General features: G+C 38.1%; 1 protein-coding gene across 3 annotated transcripts in view; it reads right to left on the minus strand.

Moving 5' to 3' along the window:
* trpm3 (transient receptor potential cation channel subfamily M member 3) overlaps nt 1-21015 on the minus strand; it is a 450655-nt gene that overhangs the window by 40891 nt on the left and 388749 nt on the right. For 2 of the 3 annotated variants that reach the window (XM_062971987.1, XM_062971989.1), the window contains exons 13-20: nt 14413-14448; nt 14083-14223; nt 13509-13538; nt 11608-11897; nt 10058-10286; nt 9512-9679; nt 2975-3118; nt 2193-2321 (exon numbers count right to left, since the gene is read on the minus strand). In XM_062971987.1, the coding sequence (XP_062828057.1) occupies nt 2193-2321; nt 2975-3118; nt 9512-9679; nt 10058-10286; nt 11608-11897; nt 13509-13538; nt 14083-14223; nt 14413-14448 (1167 nt within the window). The remainder of the gene's footprint in view (nt 1-2192; nt 2322-2974; nt 3119-9511; nt 9680-10057; nt 10287-11607; nt 11898-13508; nt 13539-14082; nt 14224-14412; nt 14449-21015) is intronic. The other variant, XM_062971988.1, reaches the window with a different exon arrangement.

The raw sequence follows: 21015 nt of genomic DNA on the forward strand, positions 1-21015 counted from the left end.
TATTTTTTATCAGTGCCTTAAGATTGCATTTTTACATTCAATCCAGCAGGAAGCTGTAGACCCATCGAATCATAGAGTTTGAAGAGACCAAAAGAGCCATCTAGTCCAATGCAGCCATGCATTTACAATCAGGAATGGGAAATTGTGATCCACAAACACTCTGAATTTGGTTTTGATGCCCTCAAGTCCTCCCTAAAATATTTTTTAATCAAAAAAGTTGACTTCTGATTTACTTCCTTGTTTTTTTTTTAAAGATCTCACTTGGCCTGAATCTGTAGCAATTTTTTAAAAGTGCTAGAGGTGGAGGGGTGGTGGTGTTGTGGCCTGGTTAGGTGCTCAGATGAGGATGAAGGGGATGCTGGGAGAGATTCCGAAAGCCCAGAGGAGGCTGGAAGTGGCCCAGAGTGAGAGATTTTGGAATCTCCTGATACTTCCCAAGATAAAGGTGAAGGCGATCTCTGTTCCCATGGGAACCTGCCAGAAGTGCAGACTGAGAGAAATGTGGGAAACAAATGTTTGTCAAGATCAAAGAGATTGGAGTTGAGGAAACAGGGCCTGCAATTAAGACAGACTCGCTTCTCCAAGCGACTGAGAGATAAGGAACAGAAAGGCAGGTGCAAGAGAAATGATCTCATGGGAGAGATTCTGGCTTTTTAAAAGTGGTCCATGTTGTCACAATCTTTGTGAGAGCAATGCTGCATTCAGATGAAGAGCTCTTGGTTTCATGGGCCTTGTAATTCATGTATTCAAGTTTTCAAGCTGTTCCTGCATTCTGGTCTTGTGAGGCATAGTTTTGCCTGCCTTGGATTCATGTATCTTGACTTGGAATATTTCAGTGGAATTGTTTTAGAGACTTTCTTTGAATGGAATTTTGGACCTTTGGCTTTTATAGAAATAATATTTTGAACTTTGATTTCCTTTTTAAAATATTTGCTTGCTTTTCATATATTCAGCTTTCATTATACGCTGGTTTTCAATAAACATTTACATTGGGTCAACTAGACAGTGCGTGGTTTGTGGTGAAAGGAGACTTCAGGGCTTTGGTGCAACAAGGGGCTACATAGGTCCACTGAAATTTTAAAAAATTAAGGGGCCCTAGTATGTAGTCCCCCCATCTCTAGCAGTTGGTTGCCCCAGATTTACTTGTTTTACATATGAGCCCTGGGGAAATGAAGGGCTATGACTGGTCAAAAAGATGAAGGAAGACAAAACTATATGAAGCAGCAGGATGGGATAGGTGTATAAAAATCCTGAGCAGTGAAGAAATGGTGAGGGTCTGGTTAAGACTGGCACAATCACCAGATATTTCTGGATGAGTTTTACCCAGACTTCTGGATTTGCCTCACTTTTAGAACAGATGCAATAATAAAGGCCTGGCAAGTAAATTCCTCAAGCCAGGGATTTGGGACATACCTGTCTGTGTCTATGAGCAGATGTTACTTCATCAAGTACCATTCATGATAACACGGTGGATTTATACTGTGATTTCATGTGAGGCAGGGGAGCCTGTACTGAGGAATTTCTATGTTGTTTAAGAGCATAGTATGAAATCAGGATGACAGTACTGGGAAATATTAAGTCCCCAAACTTTGGCGTTTTCCTGATTAAATTTGCCCTTCAAAACTATTATTTGTCCAGTGAAATAAACATCCATGTTCTGTATAGAAATGTGAGGAAAGGGATTTTTTAAACGAATACGAACATTTCCTTACAATGTATATAGAGTTGTTTCATATATATAAAAAAGAAAAAAATAAGACTTTTTGCTTGAATCATAAATGTCCTTATTATAAACAGAAAAGCTTTCATTTTGGCACAGGTTCTTCTAAGTGAACAAGGGAAGCAATTCAAACTATTTCCCCTCTCTTGTTATTTTCCATAAAGTTAGATTAAATGTGTGGAGGAATGAAAGATATTCAAGAACCCCCAAGAGCAAAGTGTGTTTACGCTGTAGTGCAGCTTTTTCATAAAATCAAGGCCCCATGATTTTATGGGGGACACAAGAAACTTAAGGAAAAGCGGGAATTCAGCAGTCCTGGTGTATGGACAGACACTCTTAGTTCCGTCAGCAAAGGAAGATGACAATAATCAAGCCATTGCTGATAGTCCTTTCAACAGCACATTGAACTTAAGCAGAAAACAGAACTACATAAAAAGTCATTCATCTTCTACATAATTCCAAAAAATATTACCTCTCTCATCTTCTCTATTCCCATTGTAAAAATATAAGCGATAACTATCCATTCCTGTGTGGAAGGCCAGCGTTCCATCTTCACCAATACAATATAATTGAACAACATCAGGTATCCAACATATGCCATCTGTGTTTTGAAAGAAAAATATATAAATATTCAGAATGCATGTAATATTTTTCTGTTGCACTTTTCTGTTCATCAATAAAAAACATTCTACTCTATCATGCAATATTTGTATAAAACATCACAAAATACCATCACACCCTTCCACATTTACTTCAGTGATGTCGGCATTTTTCTGTCTGTAAGGTGAAGCAAGAACGTTCCCAGTTTCTTGAGGTGGTTTTCAAAATGTCAGCTCATATTACAGCTGTTATTTCAGAGTGCATTGTATATATCAGCATTTATATCTTGCTTTTACTAACAGTCACTAAAACACAATTTCTTAATATTTCAAAACTTGCTATAAACATTTTGGAAATGCAAAGACTTATCAACTGGACTACTTCAACTGTGTGAACAGGGTGAAAAGGTTATAACCATCTCTTAGTTGCTCCCACTATGTTTGCAAAATATAGATTTTTTTAAAAAAATGGCCCACTGATTTCTAGATATTATTAAATTGCATATGTATGGGCTCAAGTACCTATCTTCTTGCAAACTATGTATAATTTTATTTGCATGGTCATTATCTATACTTATCCAAACATAGTGGTAAACTGGGCCTTTACAAATTTGTATCATTAGGAAAAGATAACAAAATGATAGTTGCTTCTTACAGTATAGAACCAAAATTTAACTATTGGGGCATTGTAGAATTCATAGATCTTGCGTCCAAAGGGAATCCATCTGTGTCTAGTCTGAACTTCTTCCTCCTCCTTCTTTCGTGATGATGACTCTCCACTGCTACGTCCTAACATTGCCTACAGTGGGAAAGACCGAATGAAAAAGCAAACACAATCAGCTATGGTCCCTTAACTTCTAGCTCCCAAATCTACCTTCACACAACCATTGAACAGAATAACATTCAACAAAATTATAGGCATTAAGTTTTCCATCCAACAACAACAACAATCTAGTGACTTTTGTCCAGTAAAGCTCCAAGAAAACAGCAACACTTGCAAATGTCAAATTGCTGTTTATAACAAATATTTTATCACTGCTACTTCAATAGGGACTATAATTATAAATGTAACTCATGTATATTTTTTTTCAGTTATCATGGCACATGTGGCCTCCAGGACTATTTTGAATTCCCTGCTGAACTCCATTTTTTCCATTAAATTCAAATAAATTTATCATGCCTCACAAGTGTTATGTGGAACAATTCTGTCCTTTTTTCACCACCTAGTCATTTAGATTTTTTAAAAACAAACTGGAAGTTGACTTCCAAATTTCTTATTTTTTTTAAAGACCTCTCCTGGGACATAAACTGGCCTATAAGGAAGACTGAACAAAATGTCTCTGCATTGCTAGGGGTGTTAAAAGGGCCAACATTTCTCATCAAACTACTGGCAGAGCTCTGTGGCACAAATAAAGTAGGACTGTTGTAAGACTCCGCCACAGCAACACGGGACGCTTCCTGTGGTGTATAGCCAACAACGGGGGGAAGCTAGGCAATGTGGGGTGTGGGCCAACTGGTTCCCCCCGCTCACCACTGGGCCCTAATGGATTTGCCACAATGCATGGCAAATCCCATAAGTAATATGATGAGGTTGCAAATGTCCTACTGAATTAATACTAGGCAAATGAGTATAGGACTATAGCTTCAACCTTCTTTTAAGATGACCTTTTCTTTGCAGACATTAAAATCAATATATTAAATATACAGTGCTTCAAAATTATTAATGAATACTGGGTAGGAGCCAGATGTAAGGATATTTATTTATTTATTTATTTATATTATCCAGCCTTTCTCCTGACATAGGGACTCAAGGCAGCTAACATCAAACATGACACAGTATAAATTAAAATCAAAGGAAATGAATGTAGCTATGATTTGGCCAAATTTGAGGCTTGTGACCCATGTAGATAGGCCAATAGAACAACGACCAACGTTAGTCTTATTGATTTCAGTGGGTTTATTAAAGTATACCTGAGACCCCATCTACACTGATTATTTAAGGTGGCTTCAAGATGAGTTGAAACTGCTACAAAATGCATGCTGCCAATGTGCACTGCAGGGTAGAAGAAAAAAGTTGCAGGGAAGTCCAAGATAAGCCCTTTAATATGCGGTAGCAGATACAGTAGAGTTTCGCATATCCAACATAAACGGCCGGCAGAACATTGTAGACACCTGCCGTTGCTGAAGTGCTTTGTAGGATTTGGAATGTGGGATGAGGGGCTGCCGGAAAAATGGTCCAAGGGCATGGCTGACTAGCAGTAGTCTAATTGGTCCCTGGGAGGTGTAATAGATTACCATCACTCCTATTGGTGGTCCCTTTTTCCCACCTTCTATTTCTCTGGAGCGCCAATGCACATTTTTTCTAGAGATGGGGAAAAAAACCAATATAGTAGAAAATGGCAATATCCTATTGCTGACATAGAGAGAAGGCAATGAGAGATGGCAGATGGAATAGGAAAGGAGCTGAAGGTTCAGAATGATGTAATGTGGAATGGGGCCTTATGTTTATGTAGGTACATTTGGATTTTTAAAATGTACATGTTAACTATGTTAATCTCTCAATAACCTCAATTGGGATGATTGATGAAAGAACATGTAAAGCACCTATCAATAGTGATTTATGGAAAGACCAATTTTCTTTCTGGAAGAGCTACCTGACACCTTGCTTGGATCTTGGTATAATAATCCTGATGAAAGTACATAAGCCTACTTACAACATGGGAAAAGGCAATACTGAATGAATACTGTACAAATCCTGTCTACTCGTTACATCTTGAGGTTCTTTTTTGTCAGTCTACTCTTTCCTGCATCCTTTATAGCAGTGGTTCTCAACCTGTGGGTCCCCAGATGTTTTGGCCTTCAACTCCCAGGAATCATAACAGCTGGTAAACTGGCTGGGATTTCTGGGCGTTATAGACCAAAACACCTGGGGATTCACAGGTTGAGAACCACTGCTTTATAGCCTGTCATGGTTGCCTAGAAAATGTTTCTCCCCACTTTCCCATTTTTTCCTGTCAATTTCTCCTCTTCTTCTCAAGTATGTCAACTTTTTAAAAGTTGCTAGAATAGGAAAATCATTTACACTTCTGTAGACTGTGAAATGGTAACATCACAACATCTAAAAGTACTTCCTTTCCTGTTATGGTTCCCTGAGGTCCCTTCTCTGACAACTGTATAAAGCTTGATCACATCTAGAATACTCAGGGATATAAACCTTTTTTGTTTAAAAGCTTAACATTTGGTAGAGGGGAAAAGACCACAGGAAGACACAAAGGACACTGTCAGAGGATAGAGAAGAGGGGCCATGGAAAACTATGTTATTACTCTATACACAAGACCAGGCATCACAGTAGTCTGTGCTTCTACATTATCAAACCAAGAGAAAACATGGTATTTGAAAAAAAAGGAAAGGGACTGGACAATCATAAAGGGCAATTATGATTCATTGCACGGTCACCCCATGAAACAAGCTGTGCTTATTGGATTTGAATAAGCACTTCATTTATTGATCAGAAGCCGGCAATAATTAACTGCACTTAAAGCGGAACAAGCTTGTTTCAGAGGAAAGCAACCTGTCAGTCTTATGCTGGCTTAAGATATTTTCTTCTTTTTCCCCCAGTGTCCAAAGTCTTGCCTGTATATGGCTCTTGTAAGTTGATCTCATGCCTAGGGTCTTCTGCTTCCCTGATTTTTGGTTCTTGTAGGCAGTGCTTTCTGCTTGCACACAGGCAAGATCATGGGGGCAGCTTTTTGAGGGCCTGCAGGAAACAGCCTCATTTTTGACAAAATGTAACAATGTAAAGCTACTTTAAAAAAGTTATTTCAAAATTGAATATGGATGCTTGGAGATCTGTCCATAGCACCGGTACTATAAATGGTTATAAAGTCTCAGGAAGCAGTGAAATGTTTTTTGTTTTTTTTAATAGCGAAGACTTTTAAGTGGCTTGATTTTCTCTTTTGTATCCCATATATTCATTTAAAATTAGCATTTAAATTAGTTTGGCAAAGTCTCAAAGAGACTTCTCATTGATGTTAAAGTGTTTGCCATCATCGGCAATTGTCAAAGAATGTGTATTCTAATGCTGTAAAGGGAATGGGGTGTGGGAAAATCAATCAGCAGTGATACTAAAAGAAGCCAACTTAATATTGTAAATTGATCTCTAGGTACCAAAAGTAAGTACAAGAATCACGCATTTCAACAGACTCCGAAAGATTTCAAAAGAGTCACACTTTCCAGCTTCCAACCAAAATCCTGATTATCTTAAAGCTAGCCTAACAAATAATTCCTTTATCTATCTGCAAAACTCACACAAAAATAATATCCATGTTGTTTCATGGCCACTATTAATACTATACTTATTTTTAGGATTTTAAAATAATCAATTTCTAAAACAATACATTCACAGCTACCATAAACTGAAATGCTTTGTATTGGTACCTTGCAACAATTTACATTTTTCCAGTATAATTAATATGAGATAACTTTCTGGAGGCTTGAAAAAGCCTGCGGCCAAGAACGTCTCATCTGAGCAGTTTTAGGGGCCTTTGTGTGTGTGGCTAGAATTAAATGATTAATGGTCAAGACTATAAGCACATAATGTTTCAGTCTGATTTTATTTGGAGGTGTTATGTTTAAGAGATATACCCTGTTTCCCCGAAAATAAGACATCCCCAAAAAATAAGACCTAGCAGAGGTTTTGCTGAATTGCTAAATATAAGGCCTTCCCCAAAAGTAAGACCTAGCAAAGTTTTTGTTTGGAAGCATGCCCGGCGCCCGCCAAACAAAACACCAGAACTTGCAGGATCGGTAAATGTACATACCAGTTGTACATGGAAATAATGGTAATAATATATTAAAATGTTATATTATTTATATTTATACAGTAGTAACAAGAAATTCTTGACAGGAGTCATAGTTTGTCTGGTTTGGTTATGTTGGTTTGTGATGACAACTACTGTACAGTATATAATAAATGTTCATTTTTTTGTTCAACAATAAATGTGAATTCTTCTTCATGGAAAAATAAGGCATCCCCTAAAAATAAGACCTAGCACTTCTTTGGGAGCAAAAAATAATATAAGACACTGTCTTATTTTCGGGGAAACACGGTATGGATCAGAATGCTTGGATGGGAATGAAATGCAAAATACGGTGTGTTTGAATAAAAGCTGTAGCTGGAGTTCTGTTTCCTACACTGATTGACTAAATTGAATGGAATATTATGCACTCTTTTTTACTATGTTATGACATTAGGCATATTTAAGAGACTAATGTGATAAGCACTTTTTCATTACTAATCATTTTACTGATGATAAATGACACATAAATTATTATTTTGACATCACTCTGAGTATTGGATCACTCATGTAATATGCCCAAGCTTATATTTCATTTAGATATGGAAGTATTAATAACAACTAATTTTGTATTTTGTTACAGTCTGGACTTTCCATAATTCTCCTTTTTCTGATCACAAAATTTATATCCCTTACACAAGTAAAATTATTACTAATTTACTCCTCAAGTCTTTATTTAACATCTTATATTGTAATATCTTTAGACAGCTTACAAAAATCTGTTTATTTTAAAACCATAAAAATAATATGGACTTTTCACAAACAAACAAAATAATGTTAACTCCTTTGACTTTTTAAACTGTTAAATAGTTTGAAATCACATGTGTATACATATCAGCATAAAATCATCAAGCTTTCTAAAGATCTCGTTTTATGCCGTGATAATCCACCAATATCATGCCACCCATTCGTTTTGCTTTTAAAAAATTAAACAAGTGACATTCTTTGGATCAATTACAAATTGGACTCAACCTATCACAGCATGGCTAGTGGGGTAATGTAGAGGTCAGAACAACCAAAATACTTCCAAAACATCTCACTTTTTCTCAGTTGCAGTTTTTCAAATCCAGACATTTTCTGATCAGTGGAGAGCAGAGGGAGCAGCAGATAAGTCTCCAACCTTTTTTTCCTAGGTCTCCAGGGCATCTCCAGGGGTTCCTCTTGCAGAGACCTATATCAGTACTGCATCCAGCTATAGAAAAATAGAAGGACCCTTGTCTGCTGCTTCACCCTCACTTTCCACTAACTTGGGGACAGGCAGCTAACAGAAGGATGGTGGGATCTGGTGCTGGTGAGAGGCTGGTGTAGATCTGTCTTATAGCTACATCTCCTGGTGCAGAATCATGGCCTCAGGTTTTATCTTGGATTCAGTGACAGAATCAAGTGAGCCTGAAAATATAATTATGGTATGACCACTTCATATCCTCATACCCATAGGACCTGCTTCTGTTGGAAGTTATTATGGAGTTGTGCAGGCAAATTCCTAGAAAGGATATATCTCTAGGAATTTTCTAGGTTCCCCAGTGTGACTCGGTGGTAACTGCTGGCCAAAGTCATTCATTTCAATAGAGTTTGTTGTTATCCATGGTGTTTTGTGTCCACAGTAATTTCAAGAACATATCCCCCATGGATACAAGGGTTGTATTATATAAATTATAAATTAATAGAGATAGCTACCATATATACTCAGGTTTATGTTGACTTCGTGTGTAAGTTAAGGGCAGGTTTTGAAGCAAAAGTTATGGACTTTTATATGAACCATGGCTAAATCGACGGTCATTCCACAGAGATGGCAAAGCACCAATTCTGGCTCAGGAAGCTGGTTCCCCCTGGCCACTGCTGCCATTTTCCCATTCATGCATTCAAAAAGACCAGAAATAGTACTATAGTGGAGAGAGTAGAAGGGGTCAGGACTACTTTTAGGTACTCCCAGGATGCACTAAGCTCTTGCCTTTCACCACTTTACTCAGATAAGGGGATGGTTCTTTTTTTGACAAGATTTAAGGTACAGTACTCACATTGATTCATGGATAAGTCGACCCAGGTTTTTGGGCTGATTTTTAACAAAAATTTCTAGATTTATACACAAGTATATAAGATATACACACTTTCTCAAAATGGAAGTGCTGTAAGTAGAAGCTAATTGAAATTGAGAAATTCCAACTGAGCAAATGAACATTGTTTATTTTAATCAATAGATAACTTCTGAAGTGGGTGCCAAGAAAAATACTTGAAGGGTGGTGCTCCTTTAATGCATTGTGCTCCCTAATACATACAGACATGGCAACAGGAAAAGGGAATACTCGTAACTCTTCCACCAGTGTTTTCCCCTTACTGTGAGTTCCATGTCCTCCTCTTCTTTTTCTTTCACTGGTTTTTCTGGTTCCTCTGGCTCTTTCTCTTGAACTTGGACCTCCTGAGCTTGGGACATGTAAGGCATGTCATCTTTGTTTTTGAACTCCAAGCTGAGAATTGAAGGAGGAAGTAGAATTCCTAGAATTACCTAAAGCAATAATAATGATACAATAATCATCACAATTAACAGGTTAGGGTTATGCCAATTGCTCATTTAGAGCCAAATTACACATGCTTTTTTTGAATCATTCAGAAACTTGATATTTGTGCACATGAGTTTCAAAATGACCAGTGCAGCCAATATATGGACAATGTGAGGAATGGAAGAGGCAGCAACTGGTCATATAGTGCTCCTTACAGACCTAGCATCTTTGATCGAGCCACCCTTTAAGATGGAAAATATACAGTGCATCAGTTCTTACTAGAAACAAGACATTATCAAGACTTTACTAAACCATGTGATACTTATGTGGTGCAATCTTTCCCTCAAGCACAAACATTAATTCAATTTTAAAACAGCCCTCACCTTTAGACTTGAGTTTTTGCGCATCCGGAGCCTCCCCATCCACATATCTGTGAGCAGCATTTGGCTGCAAGTGTGGGCAATGAAATCTCGATGCTTGGCTGCCACTGCCAGCTGTAGGCATGTGGCGTTGCTCCAGTTTCTCAGCTCATAGGTCAACAGTTTCATTGCCAGTTGTTCATCCTGCTTGTAAGACTGGTCCAGCAGCTCCACTGCCAGCTGGCCAAAATCTCTGCAATGCACAGGATGGTTTGGTTAGCTTGTACAATGAATTGAAGCACACAGCAAGTATTTGAAAGTCCCCTCAGGCCAAATGTGTCAAAGGATGTCCTAGCTTCAGGAGAAACATGGAAGGTAAATGCCCAAGAACAGTAGTAAAGTAGAAAGTGCCTTTCGGTGCTTCTCCTCCACTTTGGGAAAAAAGGTGTGTGATAGCGCACGGCAGGTCCCGTCCTTGCCATGATTAAAAACGGCAAAACGGGCCAAAAATGCCCCATGTGAAGAGGTCCTTAGACACCTACTTACGTTTTTTTTTCTTTAAAAACATTTTTGCTAAGTTTTCACTGTCTTCTTTCTTTTCCTTACTATGTGCCTATCAATATTATACCTGAACTAACCTGCTTCCTATTACATTCCTGTGAGAGAATCAAATTCAGTAAGCTGTATTGAGGGATAAACATGTAATTTTAAATGGGCAATGTGACCATAGAAAGCTGTAGAATTTAGTCTTACCTGAATTATTTCTCTCTTTCTTTTATTTAGCCTAGGCCCAATGCAGTGTTTGGTTGTGATGTGGGGACTGAACTCAGATGAACCGACTCAGCTATTTTAAAGGCAAAAATTACATCAGGCCAACTTCCTAGTATGGCTGGCCCACAAAGAGCACATTATACTCTCACTACATCATCTGCAGTGACTTTCTGTTACTTTCTGGGCACAAATTAAGATGCTGTTTTCTGCCAATAAATCTCTGGCCTTTTACAAAAACCTTTGCAATTTCTTTCATATTCACGAGGACAAACTTTTTCTACTGTACCACCTAGGCGTCACATTTTGACAGCAAACACACAGGAGTCTCCCTGATGGTTATCTTATGGCCATAGAAATCCTTAATCTATTGAGATAACTGGATGAGTCCTTCTGGGAATCATAATAAGATTTATTGTTTAATTTGGTTATTAACAGTGTAGTCTTAGGAATCTTAATCTGAATGGGGTTGGTTCTCCATATTTACAGATCCTGTATCCATGGATTCAACCATCTATAAAAGTGGTTCTCAACCTGTGGGTCCCCAGGTGTTTTGGCCTACAACTCCCAGAAATCCCAGCCAGTTTACCAGCTGGCTATAGTTTGAAAATATCACACACACACCCCAAAAATTCCAAAAAGTAAACCTCTATTTTGCCATATTATGTAAGGGACCCCATTTTAGCATGCCATTGTACATAATAAGACTTGAGGAGATCCTGTAACCAAACCCTAGCAGAAATCAGGGGTCTACTTTGGGTGAAATAAACTGAAAAAATGTAACATCATTTCATTAATTATTCAACCTGGAGTTGTGATTTAGCTCCTGAGATATGTCATCCACCATATCGTTCTCAGATGCTTCATGGGCCATGGCTTTGCAGAGTTTACAGGCCACCAGAGCCTTAGCCATGGCTTCCTCTCCATGTTGCCAGAAGAAGAGGGCCATCTTCTGTCGCTTCATCAATACAGCCCACACCATTAACTCATGAAAGGGGAAAGGAAAATGATTAATCTCAGGATCATCCAGGTCAATATCCACTTCTTCCTCTCGCTTTGTGGTTGTTTTTCTTCCCCTTCGCATTGGGACATCTTCCTGTTAAACATGGGAAAATGCCATTAGACCAAAACAGCTTTGTTCACATCTTATCTTACTCAAAAGACATTAAACTGCCTTGCTACAGCCATACTTGTTCCTTATCAGCTTATTTCTTTTACTTTACCTCAGTCTAACCAGTCTGATCTGTTGCCTAACAGATTTTCTTATAATGATAATTCAGATTTCTGTATTTAGAAGTAAAAGGATCAGTACCTTAATCGTGTCCTGAGAGAAGGGCAGGGTATTACTTACTTACTTACTGGATTAATTGATACCACCAAAGCCCTATACAAAGTTTGGAAAACTTGGCCATATTGATGGGGAATTCTAGGAATTTTCATCGCACAAAGGTAACTTTTCCACATTCTTGCACTTCAGACCTAAACCATTTTACAAAATTATCCTTCAATTTATCTAAACAATAATTAGAGGCATAAAAACATCAATTCGACACTAAAAATGAAATAGAAGATCGACGGGCAAGCATTTCTAACATTCTCAGTGCCTGCTACATTAATACTAGATGCTGATCTAATCACTCTAGGACAACCATTAACAAATGTGCTGACCTATTTACGTCTAAATATAGAAATCTCAATGAGGTAAATTAGGAAACAAGACTGCCAAAAAACTTGAAAAAACTTTAGTAAGAAATACCTCAATTGCTTCTCTCCTTTCTTTCCGCCTCTTTCTTGCCTTGTCTTCCCTTGCATTTTTCTTCTCTCTCTCTCTCTCTTTCTCTGTGATGTTTTAACTTTTGGGTTTTTTGTTATGTATTCCCACATAAGAGCTTGCAGTGAAATACAGAATTTAATGAGGGATCTTTTACTTGCAAACTTCCCATGTTTTTCTACCATTTCTATCTTTTTTCCTAGCACAAATCGCTACTAAAAACAAAACAGAACAGCCACTCAGGGTCTTTTGACTGTTAATCCCGGGTGTCCTATGCCTGGAAGCACACTGTATGTTAATTCTGATCTCTGCTGTCTTCAAATATTGTTATTTCAGATATCATTTTTGTATGCTCTATCAACAGTTCTTTAGCCATTCTGCTCCAGTGCTGGTTTCATTACTTTCCCACATATAGGGGGTGGAAAGCTTATAAGGGGGAACTTCTGTTGGCCATGGATGTTCTCCATGTGAGTTTGACTCTTAGTCCATGGATAGCGAGGATTATTTGTCGTGAAATGTGTGCTTCCTGCACATAATAACACTAGATAAGTTCAGGGTCATTCTGTGGACAGGGGAAAGCACAAGTGCTGCTGACATCACCCCTTCCCTGCCCAAACATCCAAAAAGACCAGAAACAATCATAGCACAGAGAGTAGAAAATGTGAATGCTTCTTTTAGGTTCTCCTGGATGGATTAAGCCAGGAGTGTCAAAAACATTTCCACCAAGCCTTATGGTTGCCTTTAAAGGGCCATTTGTAATTGTAAGACTGTGTAAATGTAACTAAACATAGTTACATATACTATGAAATGTCAATAAAATAAATAAGCAAGACCAAATTAATGGAGTCTTTGGATTAATGAATTCTATTGTGAAATACAGTCAGTCATAAAATATTTGTTGATAAAAGTTTATGAAAATGGTTGCATGGCATTTACCTCCATCCCCAGAAGTTTCAGGGCCTTGGGCTGGAGACAGAAAGGGAAAAAGAAATATTACACAAACACGCACACACACAGGGCCAGACCACTCTCTAACTGTATTAAAACAAAATGACTAAGAAAAAATTAGTATTATTGTTGCTGAAATAATGAAATTCCAGCACATTGATCAGAGAAGCTTCTGCATACTGCTAGCTCATCCTAAATTATCACCGACATATGCAGTTGAGTCTAAAGGGGAATTCCTCTTTTCATGTGCTCACATTTTTAATGTTATCGTAGAAAATTGAGGCATCTTTGGAAGCAGTTTTTTGTGCCTTTGTATCAGGGTAGTACCCTAAAGGCACCCGATCCCTTCTGATTTTGGGAGCTAAGCAGAGTCAGCCCTGGTTAGTATTTGTATGGAAACTTCCAATAAATACCAGGTACTGTAGTTATATTTCAGAGGAAGGATCTTGCAAACCATTTTTTGAGTATTCCTTGCCTAAGAAAGCCCTGTGAAAGTTTGGGTTCACCATATGTCTGCGCTTTTATGAAACAGTTTTTTAAAATGAACAGAAACAATTCTTACTCTCTTGGGACCAAACAGGTTGTGATAGAGAGTTCGGAAGCGTTTTCGAGTATAATTACAGCGATAGGCTCCTCCCATCAAGTATTCGATCACAAGGCCAATATCAATGAGGCTTATCCTATAATCTGGTGGTAGGTTTCCCTATTTTTTCCCCAGTGGAAAAAAGAGACATATAGAACAAGGGTTTGGGGGTGGGGAAGAAAGAAAGATAAAGCTGATTATTATGCCTTTTAAACTCTTACATAACCATGAGAGTTTTTTTTTAAAAAAAATGAAAGAAAACATTAAGAAAACATAAGAATATATTATTATGCTGGTTAATTAATTCACCTTAAAATAGATCCAACCGAAACCTGGATATTCACGCTTGGAAAGAAGACATAAATTAAATAAGAAGTTGCATTAAAAAATCACAGTAACAGAAGATAACAAAGTCTCAGAACACAGGATTCAGACTCTTCTGAGCTGGAAAACAGGAGACACTGCTGCAGAACAAAAGAAGCATGAGGCCAAAGCATTTTCTAAAGTGTTTTCAGAACACAGGCAAAGTGTTTCCTATGTCAGCCTATACCAGGCTGGTTTCCTTTTGAATGTGTATAAACTCTAACAAGGGTTTAATCTCTCCCCCTGTCAAACCATTAGGATTCTTTCACCATTATTTAGTCCTCAAGAAGAAGAAGGTAATTCATATAATCTGCTAAGCACTTTAAACTCATGCGCTGCACTTTGAGTGCATATAATTCTCAAGTACTTCTGAGCTTGTAAAGTCAAGAACTTGAAAATTCTTTCTCTGGGCCCTTCCACACAGCCATATAACCCAGAATATCAAGGCAGACAATTCTACAATAACTGCTTTGAACTCTGTTATCTGAGTCCACACTGCCATATATTTCAGTTCAAAGCAGAAAATGTGGGATTTTTTTTACAGTTGTGTGGTAGGAGCCTCTGTTCTTTCCTAACTGTAGGTTCTACTTTTACTTCTTGGAGGGATGAGGGTTTTTTTTTATTCAAAGAACTAACAATAAACAAGTAGCCAACTGTGACAAAAGGAGAACTTTTTGCTATTCATGGTCTTTGAAGATCATCCACTTATAAAACAGGGGTGGTCACCAGGTGGTTCTGGGATGTACTTAGTTATGGAGTTGTGGAAAAGAAAACTAAAACCCCACATACCCTCCTACACCCACAGCTCATGTCAATTCCACTTTAAATAATAATTTATTTCCAACAGACATTTTTGTATAAAGGCTGTCTTAGTGCCAAATTGTATTAACATTTTAACTCACTATAAAGTACTAGCTGAGCCAAAACAAATTACCACTTAAGTCACTTCTGAGAACGTGCCCCACTCTCTCTGACCTCTCCTAAGACTGAAGTTGTCATGTTTCCCTCTTGTCTTTGCAATGGAAACTCACTTCAAAGAAAAAAGCCTCCAATGTACATAGATCTTTAACTATTTTCCTTTCGACTCATGTGTGTGACTTTAAATATGTTACTACGTCATACCTGCTGGAGCGGTTTATATACCTCTCAGGTGGTACATTGTTCCTGGCCCATTTTCATGGCTCACAAGCATCTCTGTTTCCATTTCAATCAAAAAACAATTCCTTTTAACCCTGGCAGCTCCCACATGTCAGTCTTGTATTCTAGCAAATTGTAGGTGCCCCAATGCCCCGCCACTTAGTGACAAAACTAGAGGGCGACTTCTAGCCATTTCCCCCTGGTATGGCCTGGATATGCAAAGCTTCTGGTTCTAAACAAAAGGGATATAAACAATCTGATATACTCTCACCTAACCCTGGTATTTAGGAGCCCTCGGCAGTGCAATGGGTTAAACCCTTGTGCCAGCAGGATTGCTGACCGATACAATGCCGGTTCGAATCCAGGGAGAGCAGGTGAGCTCCCTCTGTCAGCTCAATCTCCCCATGCGAGGACATGAGAGAGGCCTCCCACAGGATGGTAAAACATCAAACATCCAGGTGTCCCCTGGGTAATGCCTTTGCAGATGGCCAATTCTCTCACACCAGAAGCAACTTGAAATTTCTGAATTCGCTCCTGGCAGACACCTTAGTATTTGAGATATATTTGACTGCATCCCCATGTTCTCCAGCTAAAATAGTGGAGATGGCACCTTACTGAGAAAGAGTGGCACATGCCTCTAATTAAAATATTTGGAAAAGATTTATCAGGGCAAACTCCTGTTCCAAATATTGTAAAAGGCGACTCACAAAATTTTACTTGTGTGCAGTTGATAGACCTATGGAGCTATTGGCTATTGTGAAATACAGAGTCAGAACCAGCCTTTAGATTAATTCTACTTTTTAATATTCATTTTTGTTTCAAAAATGCTGGATCCACCACTGAAGCAGATATATATTTCTTCTCAAACAGAAGACCTACATATCCCTATTACTTAGCTTTCCTTGGACACGCACACCTTGGATACTCATACCTACCCAATTTCCAGCATTTGCTGGACTATGGTTTTAAATTATAGCTACATTATGCTGATGCTGCTCCCACTGTAATTCTAAAATATACTTCTTTGGAAAGCAATTCCTGCTAAAATCACTTTGTATACTGAAGATAGAGGACAACAATTCAAAATTTGTCAACAGTAGCCTAGGTGCCAAGTTGTTGAATAAACACGCATAAATACAGTGCCTTGCAACTAGATTGCCTATCTTCTAGTCATCTCTAGATGACTGAAACAAAACAAAAATCAAGAAACTGGAATATTTGTTATATGAACATTAGAGGGCACCCTTTATCCATCAAACTCTCAAGATCTTTTTTCTTTTGTTAGTTTGAGTGATCATTAAAATTATGATATGGGTTCTCATTACAGGTCAAATACTTTCCCAACATAATAATTTGCGGCCACCAATATTCATATATGAGGAGGATTGTCTTTATTAAATAAATAAGGGGGGGTGAGTGAAAGGTGAATTGCTATTCTGTCATCTAAACTAATTAGAATAACATACGACTTATAATGGATGTAGATTGAATCCAAGGACTATTCCAGAAAAATTAGTAAGTGTTGAATCTGTCAAGGTTAGTCACTTTCTTTTTTCTTTCTCCTTGTACAAAAATATCTTCTGGAGCTCCCTTTTTATTTAGTTATTGGAATGTTGCACTTTGTCCATATCTATAAGTAAAGCATATATACCTCCCTGTATAAAAAAGGGAAACAAGATTACCATCTATTCAGGTAGAAAAGATGTGGGGCAAGTGTGCTTTGTTACTAGCATATCTATTATCTATCTCAAAGACCATTTTTGAGATTCCCCATTTTGGTGAAAAATAATGGGAGGAGGTTGGCTAAAACTTTCTCCCTTACAACTTACTCATGTTTTTGTTCTCCCCAAAGATCATTTAGATCACAGAAACCTTAATTAATAAATAAAGATATTTCTATCATGCTTTATAGCAGAGGTCCTCAAACTTTTTAAGTAGAAGGCTGGTCCACAATCCTTTAGACTGTTGGGCAGAATTATCATTTGAAAAAAAAAAAAGAAAAAATTCCTATGCGCATGTCTTATTTGTAGTGCAAAAAACCCCAACAACAACAATGAAAAACAATACAATATTTTTTTAAAAAAACCAATTTTAACCAACATAAACCTATCAGGATTTCAATGGGAAGTGTGAGCCTGCTTCTGGCCAATGAAATAGTCAAGTTAATTAGGATTGTTGTTGTGTGCCTTCAAGTCATTTCAGACTTTGGGCAAGCCTAAGTCTAAAACTGAGGGCCGAGGCCAGGTAAATGACCTTGGAGGGCCACATCCGGCCCACAGGCCTTATTTTGGCAAAAGATTTCAGGATAATATCTAAGGAATCAAATTAAAGCAGGTACATAGCAGTGAAGTACTGAGGTCCCATTTATCTAACCCGGAAGGAAACCACAAACTCCAGTTTACTTCTTTGTTAAAGGTTGACCTCTCATAGATCCAAAACAGCCAAATGAGGCCAAAAGGGTGGTGTGGGATGTTTTTTATTTATTTATTTATTTATTTATTTATTTATTTATATCTATATATGTATGTGTGTGTGTGTGTATATATATTCTATTTTGATACTAAAGTATGCAAATTGCACAAAAGTCTTAGTTTTGAGCTTTTTGAAGCTTCATGGGTGCCACTTAAGTAACTTATGTTTTCCATTTTTGACAGCTGCATTTGCAAATATTGCAAAATTCCACAAAGAGGGACATATTATATGAGAGCTGCTGTTCAGTGAAACTAAGGAGAGTGTCACATTTTATGCCTATTGCATAGGTAATACTTCAGGCTTGGCATCCTTGGTCCCAGGTGATTACTGTAAAATTGAAAATGTGGCTATCAGGCTCTGAAATGCACGTGAATCAGAGTGCCTGCTTCAGAACAGTCATCTATCTCTGTCATGCACAGTGAACCATTTGGCTGTCAAAATAATGGTATGTACTATTAAGAGGTTATTTTCTAGATGCCATGTCATTTAAATCAATGTCAAGCTCTCTGATGGACTGACTGAGGAGGAACATATTTCATTCTTAGTGTGGGACTGCTATAAACGATCCAATATCCTGCAGCCCTGCACTCTTCTCCCTCACCATTTATAAAATAGAAATTATGGTTCTTGATGTGGAGCCATGGGAATAAGGCAAAGGAAATACTATCTTATTACTGAATTTGAAGAGGTCTTCTTTGATGCTGGCAGAGTGCTATGTTCCATCTGCGTACATACATGGAGGTCTGGGATGGAAAAGCAGCAGGTATATACAGTAGTTACTGGCTTTTCCAGACAGGCCCTATATTTGTTTATCCCAGATTATCTAGTAGTGCGGACTCATATAATCCAGTTTAAAGCAGAAAACCTGGGATTAGATCCTGGGATATAGGGCCTGTCTGGAAGGGCCCATGGTTGTGGAGCAATTCACATTGAGTTGGTTCATTAACTTGGCAGAAATTGGCAGGCAGGAGAAGACAGATATAATGTAGTGAAGGCAATTACTGGGTGGTACTGCAAGGGACCTTCCCAAGTGCTCTCCCCTTATGGCTAGTAAGTGCTGTTTGAGTCAAGTTGCTTCTGAATGTCATCCAGCCACTATTGCATCCCTGGTGGCAGTGGCCACGGGGGTGGGTGGGAGGGAGGGAGGTCTGAAGGAAATATTGATGAGTTCTTTGTAAAATTTCAGAAAAATGAGTTAAGCTAGCATAAGTTCAAGATCCAGCCTTCAGGGATCCCATTGCTTCTCAAAAATATAAAGGTATATGTAGAAAAGCTTCCGATTAGGTATAATTTAAAGAGCTATTTCAGTTTTTAAAAACACATTTTGCATGGAAAGATGCTGTATTTGCAGTCTACAGGATGTCTGAAAATCATCTTTGTGAAGATAATTTTGGACACTTTGTACTTTAGTTTTACTGCTATTGTCTCATTAGCTGATCTGGTACAAAAGGAACTTGACATATTTTTTTTTTTAAAAAGGCGTCTCCTCAAACAGAATAGAAACAGAAAACAATGATGTCGCCAAAATAACAAATGGCAAAAATGTTCACATTCTTTATTACAAAAATGCACTACTTCTTTGCAGAGAAAGAAAAAAGAAGCAGCAGAAAACATTATGCCTGGGTAATGATATATGCCCAAAGGATTTATATCCACACACAATTGTGGGATACAGAAAAACTTTCCAACTTTCCATTTGATATTCTAGTTAACTCTTAAAACTTCATAAATGATAACATAAGGGTAGCTCTCAACAAATCCATTCTACCTTCTTATCATCTTTAAATATTTTTCACCACCGCCCTCACCAACACCTGAATGGGTTCTTCTATATCACCTGTCCTCCCTCTTTTTTTCCCTATCATTCAGATTTTACTGAGGAATACAACAGTATTATGTTTGACTTGTTCTTCTGTATGCTTCTGTGTAAGTTTTCAGACAATAGTGTACCCAAATTGAAAACTAGAGTTATGAAGAGATCTGAATATTTGGTGCATGTTTTCAGGATGCAAACCTTGTTCTGTTATATAGAAGCATGGTCAGATGTAGAAGGACAACAATAAGACGCCAAATACCACCACCACCACTGTTTTTGCAACTCTTTTTGGAGCTAAATTGCCCTCATATTGTTGTGTGCTGTCGTATATGGCTGGATGTTTGTGCCTTCTTGTTTGGGGGGGGGGGGGGGAGAGAACAGGCTCCATTTAATTTTAACTTCAATAAGGATTAGCCCTATTCAATTGCCCCCTACTCCCTGGTCTCATTACTACTTCATGAAGTAAGGACATGCCCATCTTCCTCACTGGAGAGAGTGAGGTGGGCCACCATGTTCATCAGTGTTGTCCCTTCATAGGATGGGGATAGGGGAGAGCTAATGAATGGGACAAAAGAGAAAGTTTTACCTATCCTGTATGGGATACAACTTTTTCCTTAACTGTTCTTTGAAACTCATATTTTAAATTGTTCCTTCAACTACCAACTCAAGTTTTGAATTCTGATGCTGAGACAGGGACGAAAGTGCCTCCTTATTAAACCATACTGATGGTTTTCCAAATGGATGTGAGGATTTTTGACACATACAGAGCATAATGAAACTGAACCTATTTTGATGAGTCAAGATCCAGCATAACCAACAATTGGGTTGTGAGTCTTTCGGGCTGTATGGCCATGTGCCAGAAGCTTCTCTCCTGATGTTTTGCCCACATCTGTGGCAGGCATCCTCAGAGGCTGTGAGGTATGTTGGAAACTAGGCAAGGGAGGTTTATATATCTGTGTAAGGTCCAGGGTGGGAGAAAGAATTCTTGTCTGTTGGAGGCAAGTGTGGATGTTGTAATTAATCACTTTAACATTTGATGGCTCTGTGGCCTCAAGGTCTGGCTTCTTCCTGTCTGGGAGAATGCTTTGTTTGGTGGTGTTAGCTGTCCCTGATTGTTTCATGTC

The sequence above is a fragment of the Anolis carolinensis genome, chromosome 2, assembly GCF_035594765.1.
Source record: "Anolis carolinensis isolate JA03-04 chromosome 2, rAnoCar3.1.pri, whole genome shotgun sequence".
In the NCBI taxonomy this organism is placed as follows: domain Eukaryota; kingdom Metazoa; phylum Chordata; class Lepidosauria; order Squamata; family Dactyloidae; genus Anolis; species Anolis carolinensis.